At 33.9% G+C, this 22604-nt stretch overlaps 1 protein-coding gene across 1 annotated transcript in view; it reads left to right on the top strand.

The window, feature by feature from the left end:
- The first annotated feature begins 385 nt into the window (after positions 1 to 385).
- LOC150102207 (uncharacterized) overlaps positions 386 to 22604 on the top strand; it is a 34305-nt gene continuing 12086 nt past the window's right edge. Inside the window, exons 1-2 of the mRNA XM_090399311.1 lie at positions 386 to 902; positions 17445 to 17647. Coding sequence (XP_090255437.1) covers positions 593 to 902; positions 17445 to 17647 — 513 coding nt within the window. The 5' untranslated portion in view covers positions 386 to 592. The remainder of the gene's footprint in view (positions 903 to 17444; positions 17648 to 22604) is intronic.

The following is a 22604-nucleotide window of genomic DNA, read 5'->3' as shown; positions in this document are numbered from 1 at the left end:
CATACGCTTGTAATTAGTACTTCAGTGCATTAGTACATTAAATAAATTGCTTAATAAAATAGTCGTTGATTTTAACCCACTCGGAAAGTTTCCATGACGTGATATTTGATTATCCAACAGAAGAGGCCACAAGCGCCAATGTATAATTATTCTCCCCCCTCCCGTCCTCCCCAACCAGCTCTTAAACCGGAGCCAAAACGAAAGAAGTTGATGTCCGCACGACGAGTAGCGAAATGACCGTCAGCGATATGCCTGCAATTTTCCGACTGCCTTACTGCCTCAGGTCTCAAGTAATTGGAATAGCAATTACGTACTAGTGATCTCCGCGCATGCTCGCTTAGCAAAGCACCTGTTCCAGCGGAATGTGTCAACTATAAAACAAATGCAGAGCACGTTACGACCAAAGTTCGTTTGCGTAGTTAAAACTGAGTTATTCGTCAATTGATTGAAAGCAAAACCGAACTGTCTGTTATAGTAAATAAAGGGATAATGTTACTTGCCTGTATTTCAACTTAGACTGTTATGCTGATTTCGATTAATTAGTTTTTAATCACAGATTTGTAATGCTAGTAGCTTTGCTTCCTTCACATAAATGAAGAAGCGTACAAATTTTATACAGGATCGTAAACGTTGCAGATCAAATGGAGATAGGTCACATTTACAAAATATTTCTCAACTTAAAAGTAAAGATATTTTAAATATTACTAAACATCGGCGTAATAAGGATGAAGAGAGGACATTTGCTTTACCGCACCCAAGGTCGTCTGCTACCGGAGAACTGTTCCCGCCTTACACAGTATACATTATACTGTTTCTCACTTTACTTCTGCGAACGTGTATCGTGACCAACCCATTTTCCTGGTGGATCCTACACCCAGATGAAATATTTCAATCCTTAGAAGGTCAGTAATAACTTTTCTTGTTATTTTCGTCTGTTGTTTTGATTAAAACTGGTAAATAAATTCGTCTGCTTTCAATTTGTTTTGATGTTTATGTTAAAGAAGTTTGGGAATTGATTATGCTGAAGTTCACATGATATGAGTTGGGTCTTTGGCCATCTGCTCAAATGAGACTGTGCACGCTTTACTCCACGCGGGGTCTCGCACTTACTAAGGAAGATAAACAGAGTGATGTTAAAATTGCATTTATTTATTAAATTTTAAATAAAAATATATCAATTATATATTTTTATTTCAATACAAATATAAAATATTTCCTCATCCCGCTGGTGCAAGTAAGAAAGAAATATTTAGAAATAACACAAATTTCCTTAATATTATAAATTGTGTTACCAGATAACTGAACATTTCTTGCATTAAATGACTCGATCTGTTATGCTTAACTTCCAATAAATGCTAAATGGTTATCTGAATAGGCTTTTCTCCACAACACGAATTATGATTCAGAAGATTTAATTAAAAAAGGACAATTTTAGATCATTTTTTCTCCTGGACTAATTCCACGGGAAGATATTCTTTTAAACCGCTGATTGTATAAAGCAAAAAATTATTCATATTTTTATTCATAAAGAGCAAAAAATTATTCATAATTCGTCATTATCATTCGCCATAACACTAAAAAAAATCGAATAATATTTACGCTTCAGCAGATTTATTTAATTTAATTTAATATTTGCCCTTCTACAGGAAGGAGGAAAAGTCATATATTTTGTTTTTTAAAGCTCCCGTCCATATTCTCATGCGTAAAATTATATACCTGTTTCTTATCTATCTCTCTGTATTCCGTAACCTACAACTTCTTTTTTTGTTTCTGCATGGTAGATTATATTTTTCCTGTATACATTTCTTTATGCTACGTTTATAGCTTATATCTTTGTCAACGTATGTTTTTTTATTATTATTATTAACTGGGTGATCTGCTTATAAGATCACATACACACTTCTTCGTAAATTTTGTACATTTTGTAAGAAAATAAATCAACTGCTGTTTGAAAGCAGTTCACGAGGGTGACGTAACCGTTTAATTTGGGTTTTTCATATTACACATACTTCCGATGGGTCCTTGGAGAATGTTTATGGCCCCAAGTCGTTGTGAGGATTTTTGTGCCGCCAGGTCTCTACTCCCCTTCATTGGAAGGTTTCGCGGTATGGTAATTATGCCTCTGAGCAATTTGGATAATGAGGTATAGACAAATTATGAGCCTCTCTCTCTCTCTCTCACACACACACACACACACACACACACAACACACAAATCGCTTAAAATACATTGTGAATATGAAATTGGCTGTAATTTTCCATACTATACATATTATTAATACGCCAAAAGTATTAAATCTTTTATGACTGACGTTTCTTCTCTTTCAATTTTACTTGGAATTATGGAGCCATTGAGACAGTGGAGTGTTACCAAGACATAACAAGTGGTGAATTTTAATTTCAGTTTCAGGAATATTATTGCAAAGAACTGTATTCATATTTCAATTTTACTCTCGCAGATTACATATTTCATTGCTATTAATTTAAATTCATGACGAAATAAAGAGTTATCGAATCAATCTTGAGATATAAAAATGGATTCTCTTCACATACCGGCTGAGTGTGAGATGATTGTGATTTCACTTTGTCATATTTTAGAGGATGACAAATGAGACCAAAGACATATCACGGAAAGGCGCATCACTCCACTGCACACAATGCAACGTATCCACTACTGAACTACACACAGAGACACTATCTACCATCTACACACCGCCATCTACCGTCCACCAATAAATTTTTATAACTTGCGTATGTTCTCCAGTCGATTTTCTTGTATGCTGGATAAAAAAAACTCGCATCTCCGAGAGGAGGAAAAAATCTAACTCTGTATGTGCTCTGTTAACTCACCTGCAATCGAAAGAACTTATTTAAAGATTTTTTCGTCACGACTAATGTCGACGAGAATATCCCGTCGTTCTTTCAGTTGCACTACGGAGGTGTTTAACTGCTTGTATTTTGTTTTTAGTTTTCTGATCCAAATTGAACTCATCACTGAAACATTTCTTAGTACTTACAGAGACATTCATTCTACTTTAAATTTTCATTCCTTATCTAAGCCTTGGTTTCAAAGAGGTGCGCCAAGGCTGTACAAGAGAAGAATCTTTAGCGCACGTAAATCTCCATCTTCCGTTTTCTACTTATACTCAACATTTAAAGTAAGTATTGCTTGAAATAGCTGCTAAAATGTTCTCCTGAATATTTTTTATGCTGCTTTTTTGCTTTTATCTTACATATCTCGTTAAATGTATTCCTACAAACTTATAATGTTTAATATATCGTTTGATTTTTCGTCAGAAAGTGTGTGCGTGTGGTGTGCGCGCGCGCTTGTCCTGTTTGCTTTTTAAAGCGTGCGCTTAAAAAAACAGCACAAGCGTCAGTTCTGAACCTTCAAAATAATCGGAAAATAGCGTCAGGATTTGGAGACTTTTTTTTTTCTGTTATCCAGTTTTAATAAAATTCTTCTGATCTTTCTGGTACTATACGTTTTGTAAAAACCTTTCGTGGGTGGAAGTCCCCCCCCCCCCCACACACACACTCTGTGCTAATCTAGTACTATTTATTGTGCAGCTTGTAAATTAGTCCATGACCAATTGGTTGCTTGATTAAGAAAAGCAGCAAACCTTGACTATGAAATTGTCTAATTTTTCTCACTTCAGTTCTTTCTAAATTAATGAAGAAAACCATTAACAGTCAACTTCTATGCCGTGAGTTAAATTCATCTCCTACCTCAAGACATTGACCGGGAGCAATCATCAATACGGATTCTGCTGTTATTGATCAAAGAGATGCCAATCAACTTCGGACAAATGTCATGAAAAAAAATGGAGAAACTCAAATACTTCTGTTATTAAATATATCTCTAAGGCATTTTACTACTTGATACAAAAGGCGTATTCTCTTCTTACACTTCTTGATGTTTATTCTCGGCTTTGCAACTAATACCGGGGTATTCTCTGTTCTTTCTCCTGATTGTAAATCCATTCTACAGTTTTGTACGAGGTTGCATTGTGCTCATCTTTCTCATTCCACAGCCATGTACTATATTAAATCACTAAATCTAGGAAATCTCTTTCTACAGACCTGAATTCGAACCCCATTCTATAATGGACTTCTGGTAAACTTTTTTTAATTGTTTGCAAAACTTAATCTGCTTTATTTCTAGCAAAAGATAACCCCTCCCTTTTTTTTTTTTTTTTTTAGTCTTCCTTTTGATAATACCGATATCTCTAGACAAGACGAGATTTCTTCTCTTGGAGATGACTATTTTCAAATCTTTTTTGTTATATTATTACAATTATGACCTCAGCATCTATGAAATTAATTTTACTCTTTCACTGAAATAGTTGTTGAGCTTTTAGCAACTATTAACTTTATTCAAATAACAGATCAGCTGAACTATTAAATACTGTTCTCACATTTGTAGTGGTGCCTTTAAGAGATCTCTAAAAACTTTTACAGAAAAGACCATTCGGTTGATTAATAATTCATTTTGAATCATTTCACACAAATATTCTACAAATATTCCTATGGCCACTGTTCATCAGAATTTGTATCGGATGAACTACCTTATTTTGAGGAGAATTACCTTATTCTCCTCAAAATCTTAATACACATGTATGACTATTCAGCATTAAATTTTGTGTTTACTGTTAGAGAACATACCTACTTTTTTTTAATTCAAAAATCATAAGTATTATATATATATATATATATTCCTGTGTTCTATGTACTGTTTTTAGTCATAACCGAAAATCGGACTGAAATTGAAGAAGCATGTTTTTAAAATTGAAAAGTAATATAGACGTGCCAAACCAATTAGAAATAATTCTTAGTTTTATGGCTTTTATATTAAAAAAAAAAAAATAAATAAATCCTAACAATGCAAGGTATAAGTATGCCCACAGATACTAGACCCTTCGACACTTCTGCGCATGTCAACAGGAGGAGAATCCATTCCGATAATAGGGTAATCAATCTGTATTGTGGGATGAGTGTTTATTATTACACGTCGGAAAATTAACTTCTCTTTTATGATCACTGTAGTTTTTAAAGTGGTAACTATTTTGCTTGTATAACAGTTGGAAAATTTTACGTATAAAGCACGTAATTTCGCGTGTTGGTGACCAATTTCTCCATCGCCATATTTCTCCCCCCCCTTCAACATGAATTGACTCTTCTTGGCAGTCTGCCAACGATAGCTCTAGCTTATGTGGTCGGACTATTTTCCTTGCACTTCATTTTGTTAAATATTTCACTTATATAGGCATAAACGATATGCTAACCATATTTGAAATTTGAATAGCCATTTGTTCTGTTTCTTATCATTCAATAGAGTCTTTTCTGTCAAGTATTTCAAGTTTTTTTTTTTTTTGCGTTTTCTTTTGAGGTAATATGTAAATTCGAAGCTTCAAGACAAATTCTTATTTCGACATAAAAGTGTTAGCTCTAGAAGTTAATGCTGATTTATTGCAGTGTTCACACAACTTCGAACTTATTTTCTACATAGTTAAGCTGATATATAAACGAGGGTAGTTGATTTAATCTTCCGAAACGTGTTTATTTACTTCGCATGAGGCGAAAGGTTGGTATGGAAGAGAAGTAGAAACGTGTAACCTAAATTCTTAGTGAAATTTTGGTTTCTTTCAAAAAGACTTGTGACTCTCACTATAATTAATCATTTTGATGAGTGAATTTATTCCTTACGTGGTCAAAATATGCCAAAAAGAAAACAAGGGAAGATCATGTCGAATAACCAGTTGTAAAAACAGGATCTAATGGTAGTTCAAGTATTGTGAACAGAGGTCATTGTTACACAAGGACTTCAATGCAGTTGTTTTCTCTAATTAGAATTTCAAATAAGTAAAAGGACGTCATTGAAAACGGGGGGAAAAAAAATCTTTGATGTCGCTATATGTTGAATTGCATTCGTTAAAGTAACCTAGAAATAAGGTTAACAAATCAGCGTAGGCCGCTTAAAGTTCTATTTGAAAAGAACTTCGACATCAATGGCCTAAATATACTGCGTTTTTTTTTTTTTTTTTTTTTTTTGACAACAACATCTAAATCAGAGAAATTAACACACCCTTCTAATCAATCATTAATGTTTGGCCATCAAATATTCAGTTTACGAAGGTTAAATAGCCACAAATAGGTTACAAGGCTGTACAGTTGTAAAGCTGTTTATAAAAATTCCTTTTTGGAATTCAACGAATGTGTGTACTCTACAATTCAAACTTAAGTCTTTTATCGGCCATGATATTCATAAAAATAGAAAATAAAAACAGAAGTAGTAAATAACGGCGATTTTCTGTTGGGTTAATTACTTAGTATGTCTGAAATGAAATTGTTTGCAAACAAGGAAGCGTTAAGCAAAACAGAACGTGAAGGTTACTTACTTCGGTGTGAAAATTAATGATGTTTTTAATGACTTGGCAACCTTCGATATGGTTATCGGTTGGATGACTGACAACCTTCCTGTATCGCCCATGACAATGTAATTTTTATCCGGTAATGCAACCCGTTTTGAACTAAATAATTACAGCTTGTGTTACACTATTATATAAACATAAGATACATTTCTGAGAAGTGATTTTTACTTTTTATTGCTTAAAGGTAATGAAAATGCGTAGCAATTATCGACCTTTATAAATTCTGGAAGGTCATATAATTGTGCAAGATGAGGAAAAACTCCATAGTTATGTATTTCCGTTAATCTTTTTGACATTGGAATTAAGTAGAATTTCTAGTTTTGTTTTTCTAAACCCTGGTTTATTATGTCAACCGTATTTGTAAATAAGATTTTTTTTTTTTTAATCTCGTATTATAATAACAACAAACTGCGAATTCAGGATGGTAACTTATCCTTAGCTCTTAGAAATGTCGCTGTAATATGCAGTAGTTTAAGCAGATCAATGTATTTTTTAACAAAAAAGTAGAGTTGGATGATTTCATGAAAAAAAAAATCGCTAATGCCTTTGGAGTTTCTTAGTGATAACTTTCTGAAGATAACGTGGACAGCTACTCTTCATCCTTCACTGATAGTGAGCTCAAGGCTATCAAAGAACCAACATTTTCAGGAGAGGAAGAGAAAAACAGACAACTTCCACCATCTTATTACCCTAAACCTTAATACTCATTATTTGCTGTAACAGTGTGAATCCTATGGTCGATTTTTGAGATGTGGGATTAAAACCCGAGTTTTCGACAGAACAAATGTTGCTCGCTTGTCCCAAAGATCAACCAACTCAGAAACCAGCCAAAGAAAGGCCTAGGAAAGAGTTACTCTAATCTTTGACTAGAAGCGAACCTATAACTCTTTCTTTGGGTGGTCGAGCGCTATGGAAGCAAATACTATTGCTCCAAGACTATACTAGTTGTCCAACTCCTCTCATATAGCATATTACAATATAAATTTATAAAAATTAAGTGGATATTAAATCCAGCATTATTTCAAAGCCGAATACAGAAACTGTAAAAGTTTCGTATGAAATTTGATCAGAGAGCTGATGGGAATACATTCGCCGATATTTACAAGTTTTACGATATTTTAGCCTTTTGGCTCTTTATGATAGTAAATACAATATAAAATATTCCTTGACAATAATCTGCTAGCAATGTTGTATGGATGGGGGACGTTTCACCCCTATTAGATCCATCATAAGTATACATGTTATCCTCTGCTCCGTCAAGAATAATTTTAAAAGTTGATATTTGGGGATCCATCACATCAAATCACTTAGTTACTGAAGAATACTTTGACGATCAGAGACAAGCAAGTTATTGTTCCTCTGTATCGAGCCTTGATAAGATCCCATCTTGACTACTGTGCCTAAATTTGGTCGCCAGGGTTTCTTCTTGATGGGGAGGAGACGGAGAAGATCCAGAGGCGAGTGACCAAGATGATAGCAGATCTAGGGAATGAACCTTATGAAAACAGGCTGAAGATTTGTGGGTTGCAAATTGGTGGATATTTCGCCTATTGGTGGATAGGCGATGTCGTGACGTTCTATTTTCATGTTGTGTTCTAATTTACCATCTTGTTTCGAGTCACTCTTATAAATAAAACAACTAATTGCAAATTGATCACCGATCCAAAAGTAGGGAAATTTATAATTATACTGCGCCACCCTATTTTTAGATTAGTCTATATAAAATAGTAGGATCAATTCTTAATTAAGTTAGCAGTCTTCTCATTAGGCCGAATTATTTATTATTCTACTTGGGGCACCCGCAAGATTCGAATTTTTTATGAACGGTGCAATAAAATGGAGTTCAGGCAAACACAGTATTTAGATTAACAAAATAAAACATTTAATATACGATATATAGCAAATACAAGAATTCTACTTTTAAATGAAACAATGCAAATAACTTAATACATCTTGCTAAGTCACTCATTACAATTCAATGTTCTAAACTTTAACATAGAATTCACTGCTTCAAAATTACAAGTTTTCTTAACTCAAGTTAATAAAATAAGGCTTCTCATTTGATCAGTCTACACACATCTATCAGTTGTACTTAATGTTTAAATTCACAGCAGCCACTAATCAAGGTAGACAATATTCCAAGCAATCTTATTTCGGACCTTGAACTTCTAAAATACGCTATAGTTAATGTTAGCATGAATGAGCATGTGTGACTACTCTTACCAGATACAATCTTCAATACATCAATTTATTGCGAGCACACTTATGAATTAACTCATTTGAGCTAGCGGAACACATTAAATAAAATTCTCCAACGCTTTAACTGAACTACTGTTAATCGCGCTTCACTACTCTAAACAACAGCAATAAGGTACTGATATCCTTCCTTGTTTACTTTTCTGCAACTAGATAAATTCATTATAATTCTTCTCAGGGCAACACAGAATTAAGACGTAATCCAAGATTAAGTGGAACTAATCAGAATTTCCCATTAAATGTCCAGTTCTTTATTTATCCGATTATGACATCAATTTTTCCTCTATAACAACAGTTGATTTCACTTGTAGCTGAGTATAAGTTTCACTACGTTTTCTGCTCACTTCTAAACACTATTCTCTTGAACTTCTGCCCTAAAGAATTTATAATTTTTCTTTCACTTCCTTGCTTATATCCTACTTTCCTTCAGGCTCCGCAAAACTCTTCCCTTTTCTCTCATTAAAATTCTTATTGCCTCCCTTTCTCCTTTCTGGTTCCCATGTCACGCACTCTTCGACTCGTGCTTGTTTATTTCATGCGTCTCCATGACAACGCATGAGCGCAAACATTTCGCTAAAGTAATACAACGCTCTACTACTCCATAAGTGATTACATAATATTAAATTTTCACAAATAAGAATAAACAGAATATTTGAGCTACTTAATCAGCTCTTTCATTACGTATACAATTATTTATAATACACTTCTCGTTACTTTACATATATATTTTAGTTATCATAAATTTCTACACATATTATTATTTAATAAATTAATACTAGGTTAAGTTTAGAATAAATATTTAAATAGTAATCCTTAATTAAGGAACAATAAATAATCTTTATACAAATTATGATTAATACATAATAAGCAATGTTAAATGTGAATGGAAAAAAATAAATTACACAACATAGTTTCATTCACAATTTAACAGGTTGAAGATTTGTGGGTTGCAAATTGGTGGATATTTCGCCTATTGGTGGATAGGCGAAAAAGGGGTGATATGATTGAGACATTCAAATTACTGAAGGGTTTCTATAAGATTAATTCAGAGGATATTTTTGAGAATAGGACTGGTGGTGAGAGGACTAGGGCCATCCATGGAAACTGGGCAAGAGTGTGGTTAGCAAGGGTGTTAGAGCTAAGTTTTTTACTTGGAGAGTGGTGAATGAGTGGAATAAGCTGCCAGAGTCTGTTGTGGGTGCTATGACTGAATGAGTTCGAGGCAAAGTATGATAGATACTGTGTGAATGTTGAATAATAGTTCTTGACATGATATTTGGCGCCTCCCTCGATGAGTCTAAAGACTCCTTGGAGTTGCCCGTAATAATAATAATAATAATCCTTACAGCCATCTGTCAAGGCCATTTAATTTTGATTCAAATGGGACTATTTGTAGAGAAAAAATTAGGCAAAATGTTTCAATACATTAGTCATAACTCCAAGTAAAGAAAATTTAATAAAATTTAAAAATTGCCCATGAAATCTCTTGTGCGATCTAAATTTTGGTTTAAACTTTAAACTACAATTCATTAATAAAACCAGAGGTGTCTGTCACTGCCGTGACGTCATAGTAAATGTACTTCAAAACATTGGGGAATATAGGGTTTCAGATCATCGATATTTCCAGAATAGAAATACTCCTTATAAATTACCATTAAAAAAAAAACATGTTGCATTATCTTATTAGGGGTGGTAGTAGGCGATAGATGGCGTTGGTGTAGTTCCGGTTGGTGGATTGTGAGTGGTGGAGACAAAGTTGTAGAGTAGATGCCCTCCCTCGATGAGTCTTTGGACTCGTAGGAGGTGACAAATAATAATAATAATATTCAGGGTATCCATTCTTTATAACTTATATTATTATTATTATTATTATCTAAGACCTCCAGAGAGTCAAGGACTCATCGAGGGACGCTGTAAATTACTCAACCCAGCTATCATACCTACCCTTGAATTCATTCACACTAGATGCACTCACTACCCGTAAGGGCAAATTATTCCACTCACTCACTGCTCTCTGGGAGAAAAACCTAGCTCTTAACCCTTTCTTGACTGAGAACAACCTTAACTTCCATGGATGCCCCCGTGTTCTCTCCCCCCACCTTCCATATAACGAAAAATCATCAGTTGAAATGGTATAACACCCATTCAAAAGTTTATAGACCTCTATCATATTACCCCCTCTTTCTCCTGTTAATCAGAATCTGTAATCCACATACTCGCAATCTGTCCTCATAATCTAAATTCCATAATCCGGATATAATCTTTGTAACTCTTCTTAGCACCCGTTCCACAGCTTCTTTATTCCCTTGGAACCCGGGAGACCAAATCTGTGCACAGTAATCCAAGTGTGGTCTTATCAAAGCTTTATAAAGAGGCAAAATTACTTCTTTATCCTTACATGTCAAGGTTTGCTTCAACATACCAATTATCCTCTGAGTTGTATTTGCAACTTTTGCTATGTGACCTTTGAACTTTAAATTCTTATCCATCAATACACCAAGATCCCTTGCCTCTTCAGTTTCTTGTAGCATAACCTCCGCTAATATAATATGCCGCTGGAACTCTAATCATGCCAAAGTGCATAACTTTACACTTACTAACATTAAACTGACAGCCATTTCGTTTGCCCAGATTTCCAGTCTATTCAAATCATTTTGTAATTTCTGAATATCAGTAGCATCCCTGATTGCCCTGCCTATCTTCGCATCATCAGCAAACAATTGCAAATCTGATGATAGACCCCGCTTGATATCAATGTATAGATTGAACAATAATGGCCCAAGGACTGAACCCTGAGGTACACCACTGGATACCTTAAATCTGGCAGATTTACACCCACTGTATACCACTTTTTGATTTCTTTCTGTCAACCATCCCCTGATCCAAGTCAATAGATTATGTTTTAGTCCCATATTCTCCAGCTTACGCAACAGCCTATCGTGTGGTATCCTATCAAATGCCTTAGAAAAATCCAACATTATCATAGTGTATCCATTCCCTTTATCCAACTCAGCTGTAACATTGTTATAAAATATGAGCAAATTGCTAAAACATGACCTTCCTTTAGTAAACCCATGCTGTTCCCTACATAGAATAGAATGCTTGTCTACCCATTTCTGTACGCAAGTTCTTACCAACTTCTTTAAAATCTTCACTACCACACCAGAGATACTAATAGGTCGGTAGTTAGACACATCAGTTTTTGCACCACCCTTGTGCAATGGAACTATCATACATTCCTTCCATTCCTGTGGTATCATTCCTGAGCTGAGACTCAAGTTATACAAATGTGTGAAAGGCCTAGCCAATTTAGCTGAACACTCCTCTAACAAACGGGCAGATATTCCATCTGTTCCTATTGACAAATTCTTATCTGGGTTATGCAAAAGCTCTTCAACCTCATTTTCATGAACCCGTAACTCTTCATCTAACATAGCAGTAGCACCATGCTACATACACCTGGTTGATATATCTTAGCAAAGTGAGCACTCATTAACTGAACAATCTCCTTAGCTTCCGACACTTGTGTACCATCTGCATTCAATAAAGTTATTTTTCCGCATTCATTCTTTTGCTTGAGACATAACGATAAAATTCTTTTGGATTGCCTTTAGCTTGCATGGCCAATTTCTTTTCATACTCCGTTTTAGCTTTTTTCACAATACTCGTTACTTTTCTGGCCTGAGCTTTATATATTTCATAACTCTTCTCACTCTTATTCTCACGATATTCTTTCCACATCAACTTCTTCTTGTGGATCTCTAGTTTAATAAGGCTGCATATCCATTTCACTCCCAACCTATTTATTCTTCGAACACTAGGGATACATTCAGATACCACCTCATTCAAGCACTTTTTCAAAGATTGCCATGCATTGCTGATATTTTTTCCATTCAGTAACTGATACCATGGGGCCAAAGATAGTATTCTTGTAAGTTGATCATAATTTCCAGCTTTGTAATTTAGCATGTAGCCTGATTTAATCGGAGCTTCAATACAAGTAGATACTTCCCAAGAAAAAACAGCATGATCACTGTCACCAATTGGTGGTAAAATAGCCATATTCTTGACAGAGATCCCTTCTTACGCTATGAGCAAATCCAACGCTCTTTGACCTCGAGTTCCTTCTTTCACATGCTGCTTGAGAAAGTTATCTCGCAACAATTCAATAAATTCTTGTTCTTTCTGATCATGAGATTTCTCTTCTACCCAATCAATGTTTGGAAAATTAAAGTCACTCATAATGATCATTCGCTTGGTATCCATAAGGCTAAATTGGCGATGCATTTCTTCGTCCCCTACAACTGAGCTGCCAGGTCTGTAGCAACACCCCACCATATATTTCATTCTGTTAACCTCCACTTCACACCAAATAGATTCAAACTCATCGCCACATGGAACATTGTTACCTTCATTGTTTCTTGTATTTCTACCCTAACTGGACTTAAGTCATCTAATATCATTAGTAGTACTCCTCCTCCTCCTCTCCTATCTCTTCTGTCATTCCAAAAAAATAGTATATCCGTTACACTCGATCGCACTTACCATATCTGATTCTGATAGCCAGGTTTCACTAATGCCAACAATCTTAGGCCACATCATATTCAATAAAGCAACAAACTCAACCCCTTTGTTTCTAATGCTCCTGGCATTTGTGTATAGACATAATAAATTACAACCTAGCCTATTCTTATAATTAGATATGCAATGTATTTGGTCTTGTTCTAGAATTTTCTCTTTTCCCTCCCCAGACATGCTTAAAAGGTCTGAACCCAAAGCATATTTTTCAACTCCTTTGCCACATACATAACCATGTTCAAAGGCATTCATATCTTTATCTCGTTTGTATACCATAGTTGAACTTTCACACACATTTCCCCCATTCTTCCCTTGATGATCTAGTTTCCCCCGACTCTCTACATTGTCTCATATCAAGAAGTAATTTCTCCAGGCTTCTGATGCCAAATGAATTCAAGTGCAGGCCATCATTCTTATACAAATCTTTTCTGCCATCAAACACACCCCACACATCTAAAAACTCACATCCATATCTTCTACACAGCCTATGCGTGAAATCATTTGCTATCATCCCCTCCTTCTTAACTCAGTACTATCATATCTAGGTAGTAATCCTACAATTTTTACTCTTTCACATTTCTTTCTCGCTTCTTCAAACAGACCTTTCATATCTTCTCTCATACTATGTTTGTCACTACTTAAATTATTTGTATCTACCAGCACTACAATTTCTTTTACATTTCGTTTTTGGTTTTCAATTACGTTTGTCATATTTTTAATTTTCGCTCCCGGGAATCTAAAAGTCGTGACTCCCTCGGCAAACGCAAATTTTAAAATTGAGTCACCATACCATATTACCTATTTTTTTCTTAGATATTAACGGACTTACCTTGTTGTTATCAATATTTTGATTACCAAGTTCAGTATTTATAATTATCTATATATATTATCTATATAACATTATAATTATCTATCTATCTATCTATCTATCTATCTATATATATATAGATAGATATATAAGAACCTGTATATAAGATTGTTATGTTTACAATAAAAAAAAAAAAAAAAAAAAAAAATATCTATATCTATATATATATATATATATATATATATATATATATATATATATATATAATTATATATATATATATATAATTATAATAAACTAGAACAATTGTAGTATTTGCGAGCTATAGTATGTTACACTAAACAGAAATCAAAGGCGATTTTCTGTTTCTTTCGGATGAAGAGTCGTCTGCATAAATATAATCTCATATAGATATCAAAATTATGGGGCTAAACAGTAGACTAGACGCAGGATTGGAGATCGGCTGTCAAATAGGTATCAGGGAGTTGTCTATAGATCTGGGAGTGATTGTGGACGAGGACCTAAAATTTCGGGGACATATTGCTAAAATTGTGAGGACAGCACAGCGGATAATGGGAATGATGCGGAAGGCACTGACTTGTAGAAGTAGGGATGTTATGGTTCCCTTGTATAAGGCTTGTTAGAATGATCAGGTCACCCTCCCCCTGGAAGCTGTATAAAGAGAGTGAGCAAGGGGTTGAGGAGCAGGTTTTTGCATGGAGAATGGTGACTGATTGCAATGCATTACCCCAAAGTAATGAGCGCGGAGACGGTGAACATACTTAAAGCGATGATAAACTGTGTGTGTAACAGTGGGACTTCCCGCGATGAGTTACTTGACTCCATGGAGGTCTGACAATAATAATAATAATAATAATTACTAAAAATAAATAAATAAAATACATAAATAACATTAAAATAAATAAATAAAGCGACTTTTTGTACCTTGCATGCGAGAGGGTCTGTATTATTATTATTATTATTATTATTATTATATAAACACCTCCTGGAGTGAAGACTTGCATCGTCTACTTCACTGATCTCTTATAATTGTAGTGTGCTAAAATACTGCCAGCAAAGGCGATGAAATGGTTTCTGTTTTTTTTCCCGTAAGATTGTGTTATTGTTATTATTATAGGGATTATTTTGAATGCATCAGTGCTGAACGATGTTACAGCATAGACAATTCACTGCTACAATTTGCTGCCACACTTTGAGAACTAATCTTACAATATAGTAACCCATCATTTGTCTGATTTTCTGTGGAATTCATCCATGACCACGTCCATTCTATTCTCGCTTTTTATCATTTACATGTGCAGAAGCCTTATATTATTTCCTTGATAATGAAGATCAGAAAGATTTCATAATAGACTGCTACATTGTCTTGATAGGTAGTCCTAAATTTCAAACCCATATCTCAGTATACCTGACAGCATAATTACTTCCTTTTTCCCTATAATTCTCTATTTTGATGTACAAAGTACTATTATAGACGTTCTACTTTGGGCTGCTTATGAAAGCTAGAGCTGTAGGTTACGCCATGATCAACATTCAAAAAGATGACGAAATCAAAGATGACCAACAAACAAGAGCTTTAGATATAGCCTCAAATTATTAAAATCTCGATTCAGTATTTTTAAAATACTGAATCTACATCTGTTGTGAAAATGATTTTAAAACTAAGCGATTAACTACAACATTTATTTATTTAGTTATTTTATTTTATTTTATTTATTTAGAGAAACTAGCAAAGTGAAAAAAATAATAATAATTTTCGTTGATTTATTTTTTCTAATTTCTTTCTCACGTCAGAAAACTACAAATATTTTTTATCACACAGACGGATCGTCTCCTGCACGAAACTTACGAACCAGTATACAATAAATGCAGTTTAGTGTATTTTCTTGATTTTGATTTGTCTGGTAGACACTTGTGGCACTTCAGTCGTTTCTTCAGAATTTCGTCAAAAACAAGCTCATTTTTATTCGTACGTCATCATAAACTGAGATTTCATGTTCTTGGGGAAACAAAAATATTAAAATATATAGGAAAATTCATTAAATAAAAATATTAAATTATATAGTTATTGTAATATTAAAGTATCAAAATTACTAGTAGGGGAGATTATTAGATGTGCGGAGTAGAGTGTCCTCCCGCGACGAGTCCTTGGACTCCTTGGAGATGCCACGTAATAATAATAATAATAATAATAATAATAATAATATAGTGAGGAAGTAAGGACTAGATTTTTTGCTTTGAGAAATGTGAATGAGTGAAACAGATTGTCAGAGTCAGTTGTGTGCTTTGTCAGTAAATGATTTCAAGGCAAAATATGATAGATATTAATTAATTGATTAATGTTTTTTTTTTTTAACTGGATCTCCTGCCATGAATCTACTGGCCATGGCGGTACCTGTATGATAGTAGTAGTAATAATATATTTTATTTAGCACAAATGTATGTACAATGAACATCTGAAGTTGCATTCCAACATATTCTTTTACACAATCTGCAACAAAATACTGCATATATTTTCTACTTTCATTGTAATTTTTCGTCTAATTTATTTTTATCTATTTAATGAAATTTGTAATTATTAAAACTGAATCAAGATATCTTAAGATAATTGCATAGAGAAGGTTAAAGAAGATTAAACATAGTTAATCCATAAAGACATGGTACGAATTATCATTCTGTACGAAATTGCTGAGTGCATTTTTAATAAATATACATAATACACCTGTATATTCTATTTTTTTTTACTATTATATATGTTTTTTTATATATTTTTTAATTTTCTCCTTTTGTTGTGGTCACTTCTTGAAGCTTGTGTTTAAGCTTATGTGGGGATAGTTTTGGATAGCGATGGTTTCGTAGTTTTAATTTAATATCAACATCACGTGAAATATCTCTTTAACTGCATTTAAGTTTTTGTATGTTCAATCACAAATATAAATGCAGTTAAACAGATACGAATTCCAAACTGAATCTCTGTAATAATAATAATAATAATAACAATAATAATAATAAAGTGCTTGACACAATTCATCATTATAGCAACTGCATTCGAAACAGTAATCTTATCGCCTGTAAATGTACACCATTTCAGGGTAAATTATTCGTTGCAATTCTATTAATCCTGAATTAAAAATAGACGTAGCTTGTCAAAAGTAGAAAGCCTCATTATAAAACAAACAAATACAGAAATAATAAAACATGTTGTGGCTCTTCGAAAATGAGAACGAGGTTCAGGTCGCATTCATTCACTGGTATTGTGAATGCAGTTAACCAAGAAGAGTAACACTGCTAAAGCTAACCTGTTTTCTTTCTTTCTTTTATTTATTTATTATTATTCTTTTTTAATTGCAGTTGCTTATTCGGAAACGTATGGGTATGGCTTTCGTCCTTACGAGTTTCTTTCGCCTCCTAATCTCACATCAGTTTCATCTACAAGTGAAAAGCAGCACGAATCTCTTGGCATGTACAGTATGCGTTCTTGGTTGCACCCACGTTTCTATGGAGCTGCTTTTTATGTGAAAAACAAGTTAGGACTACTGATAAGTCCCTTTGTGGTAATGTATACTGTTTTCTTGTTTAACTAATTTGCATTACACTGGAAGTACTTCTCTAACATCGTGCAGTTAATGATTTAAAAAAAAGTCTCATGAACAAGTTCCTTGAGTCACTCCACATTATTTAACTTCTTGAATGATTTTTATGATCGTATCTGATGCATAACCAGATATGCACTCGCTATTCTTTGAGCTGTACCATTTTCTTTTTAAATAAAGTAACAGTCGTAAAGAGGACAGCACACAGTCTGGCACTTTACTGCTTCTGAATAACTCAAATTGCAACTTTGAAATAAACCGCAAATGACGGGGATCAAAAAGTTGTCAGACTGGCATAATGTTAAAGGCTGTTTTAACGAGCACAAAGTCAAATTCACTTACTGAAAGAGAGCACGAAACTAATCTAGAACAATCACATTAGACTGTATTTATATCCCCCCACCCCTTGCATTTGCCTGGAAGATTTAAATTTTACGGAAGATTAAAATTTTAAAAAAAGATTAGGATTACACACTTGCATTAGCCTGGAAGATATAAGATTTACAGGAAGAATAAGATTAACAAAAAAAAAAAAAAAAAAAAACCTCAGGCTTAGACAAATGTCTTTGTCAAATTTCTTAGAATTCTGAGACACAAAAGGCCAAACATTCGAGGATTTTGATAACAATAACCGGAACTTTGATTATAGTAGACATTATTTTTAATTCATTTTAAATGGCGTATTTTGGTAACAATAGCCGATTGATAATATTATTCGCGATCACAATAAGCGGACTCTACTGTATTAACAAAATTGACTAGACTGGGACGCGACAGAAATGAATCGAGGTGAATTCTGAGTGATGAGGGGATCGAAAAGAAGATTCACACATTAATATATTATTTAACTTCATATTACATTGTTTTATCTCACATATATGTATAATTCGATATCTATCTTTTCAGGTTTTTTAAAAATTTATTTTATTTCATTTCTTTTTGCAGTTGTTGGGAATATTATAGATATAAACATTAGCTATTTCGTTTTCAGCACGGGTGCCCTTACACTCGCGCTGTAATAGAGACCACAATTTTCTGTAAATGGTAAAGGTTCTCAGACTTTCATTGAGTCTATTTCTAGCTTTGAGGTCCCCTGCACAATACAAATTTTTATGATTACATGATGAAAACAAAATAAGACATCAAAAATCGAAACATAATTTGATTATATTTTTGAATTTAATGTTTGGGAATGTTTTAGGTAGTAGAATAATTTAATTTTCCCAGTGTGAGACCACTGTCTTGCTTATCGGAGGCCTGAAGTGGCTTTGAAACATGGAAACAACTTTTTTCACCCACAATGCTAATAGACGATAGGCTTATAACCTTTCTCGAGCGGGATTCGCTCCCATTACAAAATAATAATAATAAATCCAGTATACTACACCTCTGTCAAGTTGTTACCGATGTCTAGAAAAAGCACACAGGCTAAGCTTGGCCAGCAGGGTTTTGTTATTCTTTCTCTTCAGTTAGGTCCACATTTTTAATAGGTCACACTGTTTGACAAGCCATCTACACCTGGCATTATAATCCTAGGGTCTTTTCCATATTTCTAACCATTCTTATATTCTTCTTTATCGACTGTCATCAATGTTCTCTTTTAGCTGGACACAATACCACGTAAGAGTATCACACGCATCATACAAATCACTTCTTCCCTGGTTGTTTGTCTGCTTATATCAATACCAGTGGTGGCCGGTGAAAATTTTAAGTGGGGGTGCTGCATATACAAAATAAAAAAATATATATATAAATAATTTTATCCTAATCAGTAACCAATTTATTAATAAATAAATTTACATATTAAAAAATTGCTTTATTAAAAATATTTCATCCTCACCAAGAACAAACACCAATAATAAAAGTTTCGTATCTCACAGAAATAAGGCACCCAAGCATACGATACACTGCGAAAACGAGCAGTGTCGGAATCACTTGTAACGTGCAATGAGAAACGCAAACGAATATCGGCGAGTTAGCTGCATTTGGCCGAATGTGATAATTCCAACGCTGCGTTACATCGCACTGTATTTGTTTCGTAATTTAAAGCGTTAATCGAACAATTCCAATTTTTAACTATTCAGTCAATGTCAAAACATAAGCTGTAACCTTTAACATGTTGTATTGCATTTATATAATGTTGTCAGCATTGTTATGATTTATAAACACAAACAAAATTTCATTTTTTCATTTTTTTTCTTGGGGGGGGGGTACTGCAGTGTCGCAGTGCTTATGTACGAGCCCCTACTGATCGATACGTAACACAAACCTATTTAGGTATTTGTAATCCTATTTCCATTCTCGTTCAAAGAACGTGTGAAAATTCATAGGATATATTCCCAAGTTGAGGCAACGAACTTTAAGAATTGTTTTACGTTTTTTGCAATAAGAAACAAGTTCCGTAATTGCTGGGAGTCATTTCGCCTAGAAAAACAGACGTTATTCTTGTCTGATTTTGTGTGAAAATTTCGTATGCCATCGTTATGGAGTAGACTTATTGGAACCATTGTTCGTGGCTAGACGAATGGATACATATAACTATCGAAACAAATAGAGAAATTCTGTACTTCTTAATTGCATCTGCACTGTTCATGTTATTTTTATTCTTTTTGTAAAATAATTTGCTAAGTTCACTTTTTACTTTTGGTGCTACTGCTTTCATTAACTTATAAATAAGATCATTTTAGCCTATTTTTTTATTTTTATTTATTCAAATATTTTGAGAATCTTAGCCTCCAGAACGTGTTTACATTTAATAAAAAGTTTTTTTTAATTAAATCACTTTTTTCATGTATATGATAAATTTTATGTTACACTTATTGATTGTGTGTGTGTGTGTCTTTCGCTTAACAGGCCTAATATCCACAAACCACGCAGTTACAATGACTAGTTCCGTAAAAACGCCACAAAGTAGGAAGCATTCATTTTCCAAAATGTTCAGATACATCTCGGAGATCAGCATTCCTGGCACCACAGACAGGTCTGCAGCCCAACAAGAGAAAACAGGGCCCACACCGCTACCTCCAAATTTCATAGTTGGGTTTACACATTCTAGTAAGAGACGTGGGCATCCGTTGGGTAGATGGTGTAGCGTGGTTCGTCCCTTCATATCACAGCTTTCCAAGCTTCAACGTTCCACTACACACGCTCCTTGCACCACTGAAGACACTGTATGTTGGTTCGGGTAATGTGGGCTTGCATATTGCGGTCTTACCATGGAAATCCATGTTGTGAGCCTCAGTTCTGAATGTTTTTTGTGCAGATTCGTGTTCTAGTTGATGCCGGGAACTCCGCATTCATTCAGCGGTTTTTACATAGTATCCTTCATAGCACCCTATGGTCGCGTTCGGTGAGGGTGGTGGGTCGTCCAATGTGGGCAGCACTTGCAGTTGTCTCCCTGCACTTCCATCTCAGTATGGTATCATTAATTGTGAACCTGGAATGGCCCAATTTGTTAACAATTTGACAAACAGATAGGCCTACAACATCGCATCCTATACAGCACCTCTTTTAAACTCAGCCAGTTCCCTTCTCGAAGCCATTTTATCCGGACACAGTTGCACTGATTTGTTAGAATCATATTCCTCCAATTTATACCCGCTACAAACACGCGACTCGTTACATAACACCTTGCCCATGGGGATGTTCTTTGACTTCTTTCTAAGCAGTGTAAGTCAACTAAAATTTACAAAGTATTTACATAATTTTTAATTTCTTACTTTTCCTTATATATTTAATTTAATAATAGAAAACTACTGTAGTTTTGTAACTTGGTGCTGAGGTGTCTTGTTTTTGTTTGATTTTAAAGTTTCAGTAACCAAAGATGTGTAATGAACCACTTGACAGCCATTATTCGTGCGCTATTATTACGAGACCAAAAGCAATTTGTGTACTGTTGCACAATCTTTTTAAGCTATTTCGAGACAGCCAAAGATCTATCGATCGATACCACTTTAACTACAGCATATATTTCTTCTAACATTCACTCTTTTAAAAGAACCGTCCACAAAACTTGCTAATAAACTAGGATGTAATTGTACCTGTTGCATTTATTATTTTGTTTACTTATAAACAAGTTATCACTTAAAGAGGATAGGATTTAGTACGTGTTAGTTTCGATTACGATATTCGTTATTGTGTTATTGGCAAACTGCCATCTGGTGTCTTCAGCAGTTGGGAAATTAAATTATGAAACTTGCTTCTTGTTATTATTATTATTATTATTATTATTATTATTATTATTATTATTATTATTATTAAACTGCAATAAATAAATAAATAAATAAAATAAACCTAAAATGTAAAAAAATGCAAATGGCAAAATACAAAAATAGCTGTTTAACTATTTTAATGTAAAACTAACTGTAAATTATTTTTGTTAGGATTACTATTAATTTTAACATGAATTATAGTATTATATTGTCCTAATAATAATAATTTTAATAACATGTAACAGAATGTACTCTAATACTCATGTAATTTCTTTGAAAGATAAACTGTAAACAGTCAAGACTCATCAAGGAACGAAGCATATTTAATTTATATTTTTAAATATTATATAAATAAAACATGTATTTATCTAAATTAAAAAAAAAATATATATTATTATGTGATACTGTACTACAAAGGCTCATCGCTGGAGGGCGCTCTACTCCACTATTTAGCTTCTAGCTACAGACTATGCCATCTATCTACACACATTATGCTACTAACTGACTGCAAAATCTTTGGATATTTTCCACAATTGTAGAATAGATCAATAAGAATTTCTGACCATTCTTTCTATAGGCATGTAATGAAGTCATGGAGATGGGCCATACAACCATTGACATCATTCAATTTTAACTTCGTCGCTAGGTGGCCAAGGTGTTGCACGTGCGTTCATACCGCTCCTGCCTTCCCCCACCTTTTATATGTT

Source organism: Typopeltis vanoorti, chromosome 10, assembly GCF_054136105.1.
Source record: "Typopeltis vanoorti isolate ZY-2024b chromosome 10, IOZ_Tvanoo_1.0, whole genome shotgun sequence".
Classification (NCBI taxonomy): domain Eukaryota; kingdom Metazoa; phylum Arthropoda; class Arachnida; order Uropygi; family Thelyphonidae; genus Typopeltis; species Typopeltis vanoorti.
The sequence above is the reverse complement of the archived record's forward strand: the minus strand, read 5'-3'. Positions and strand labels throughout refer to the sequence as shown.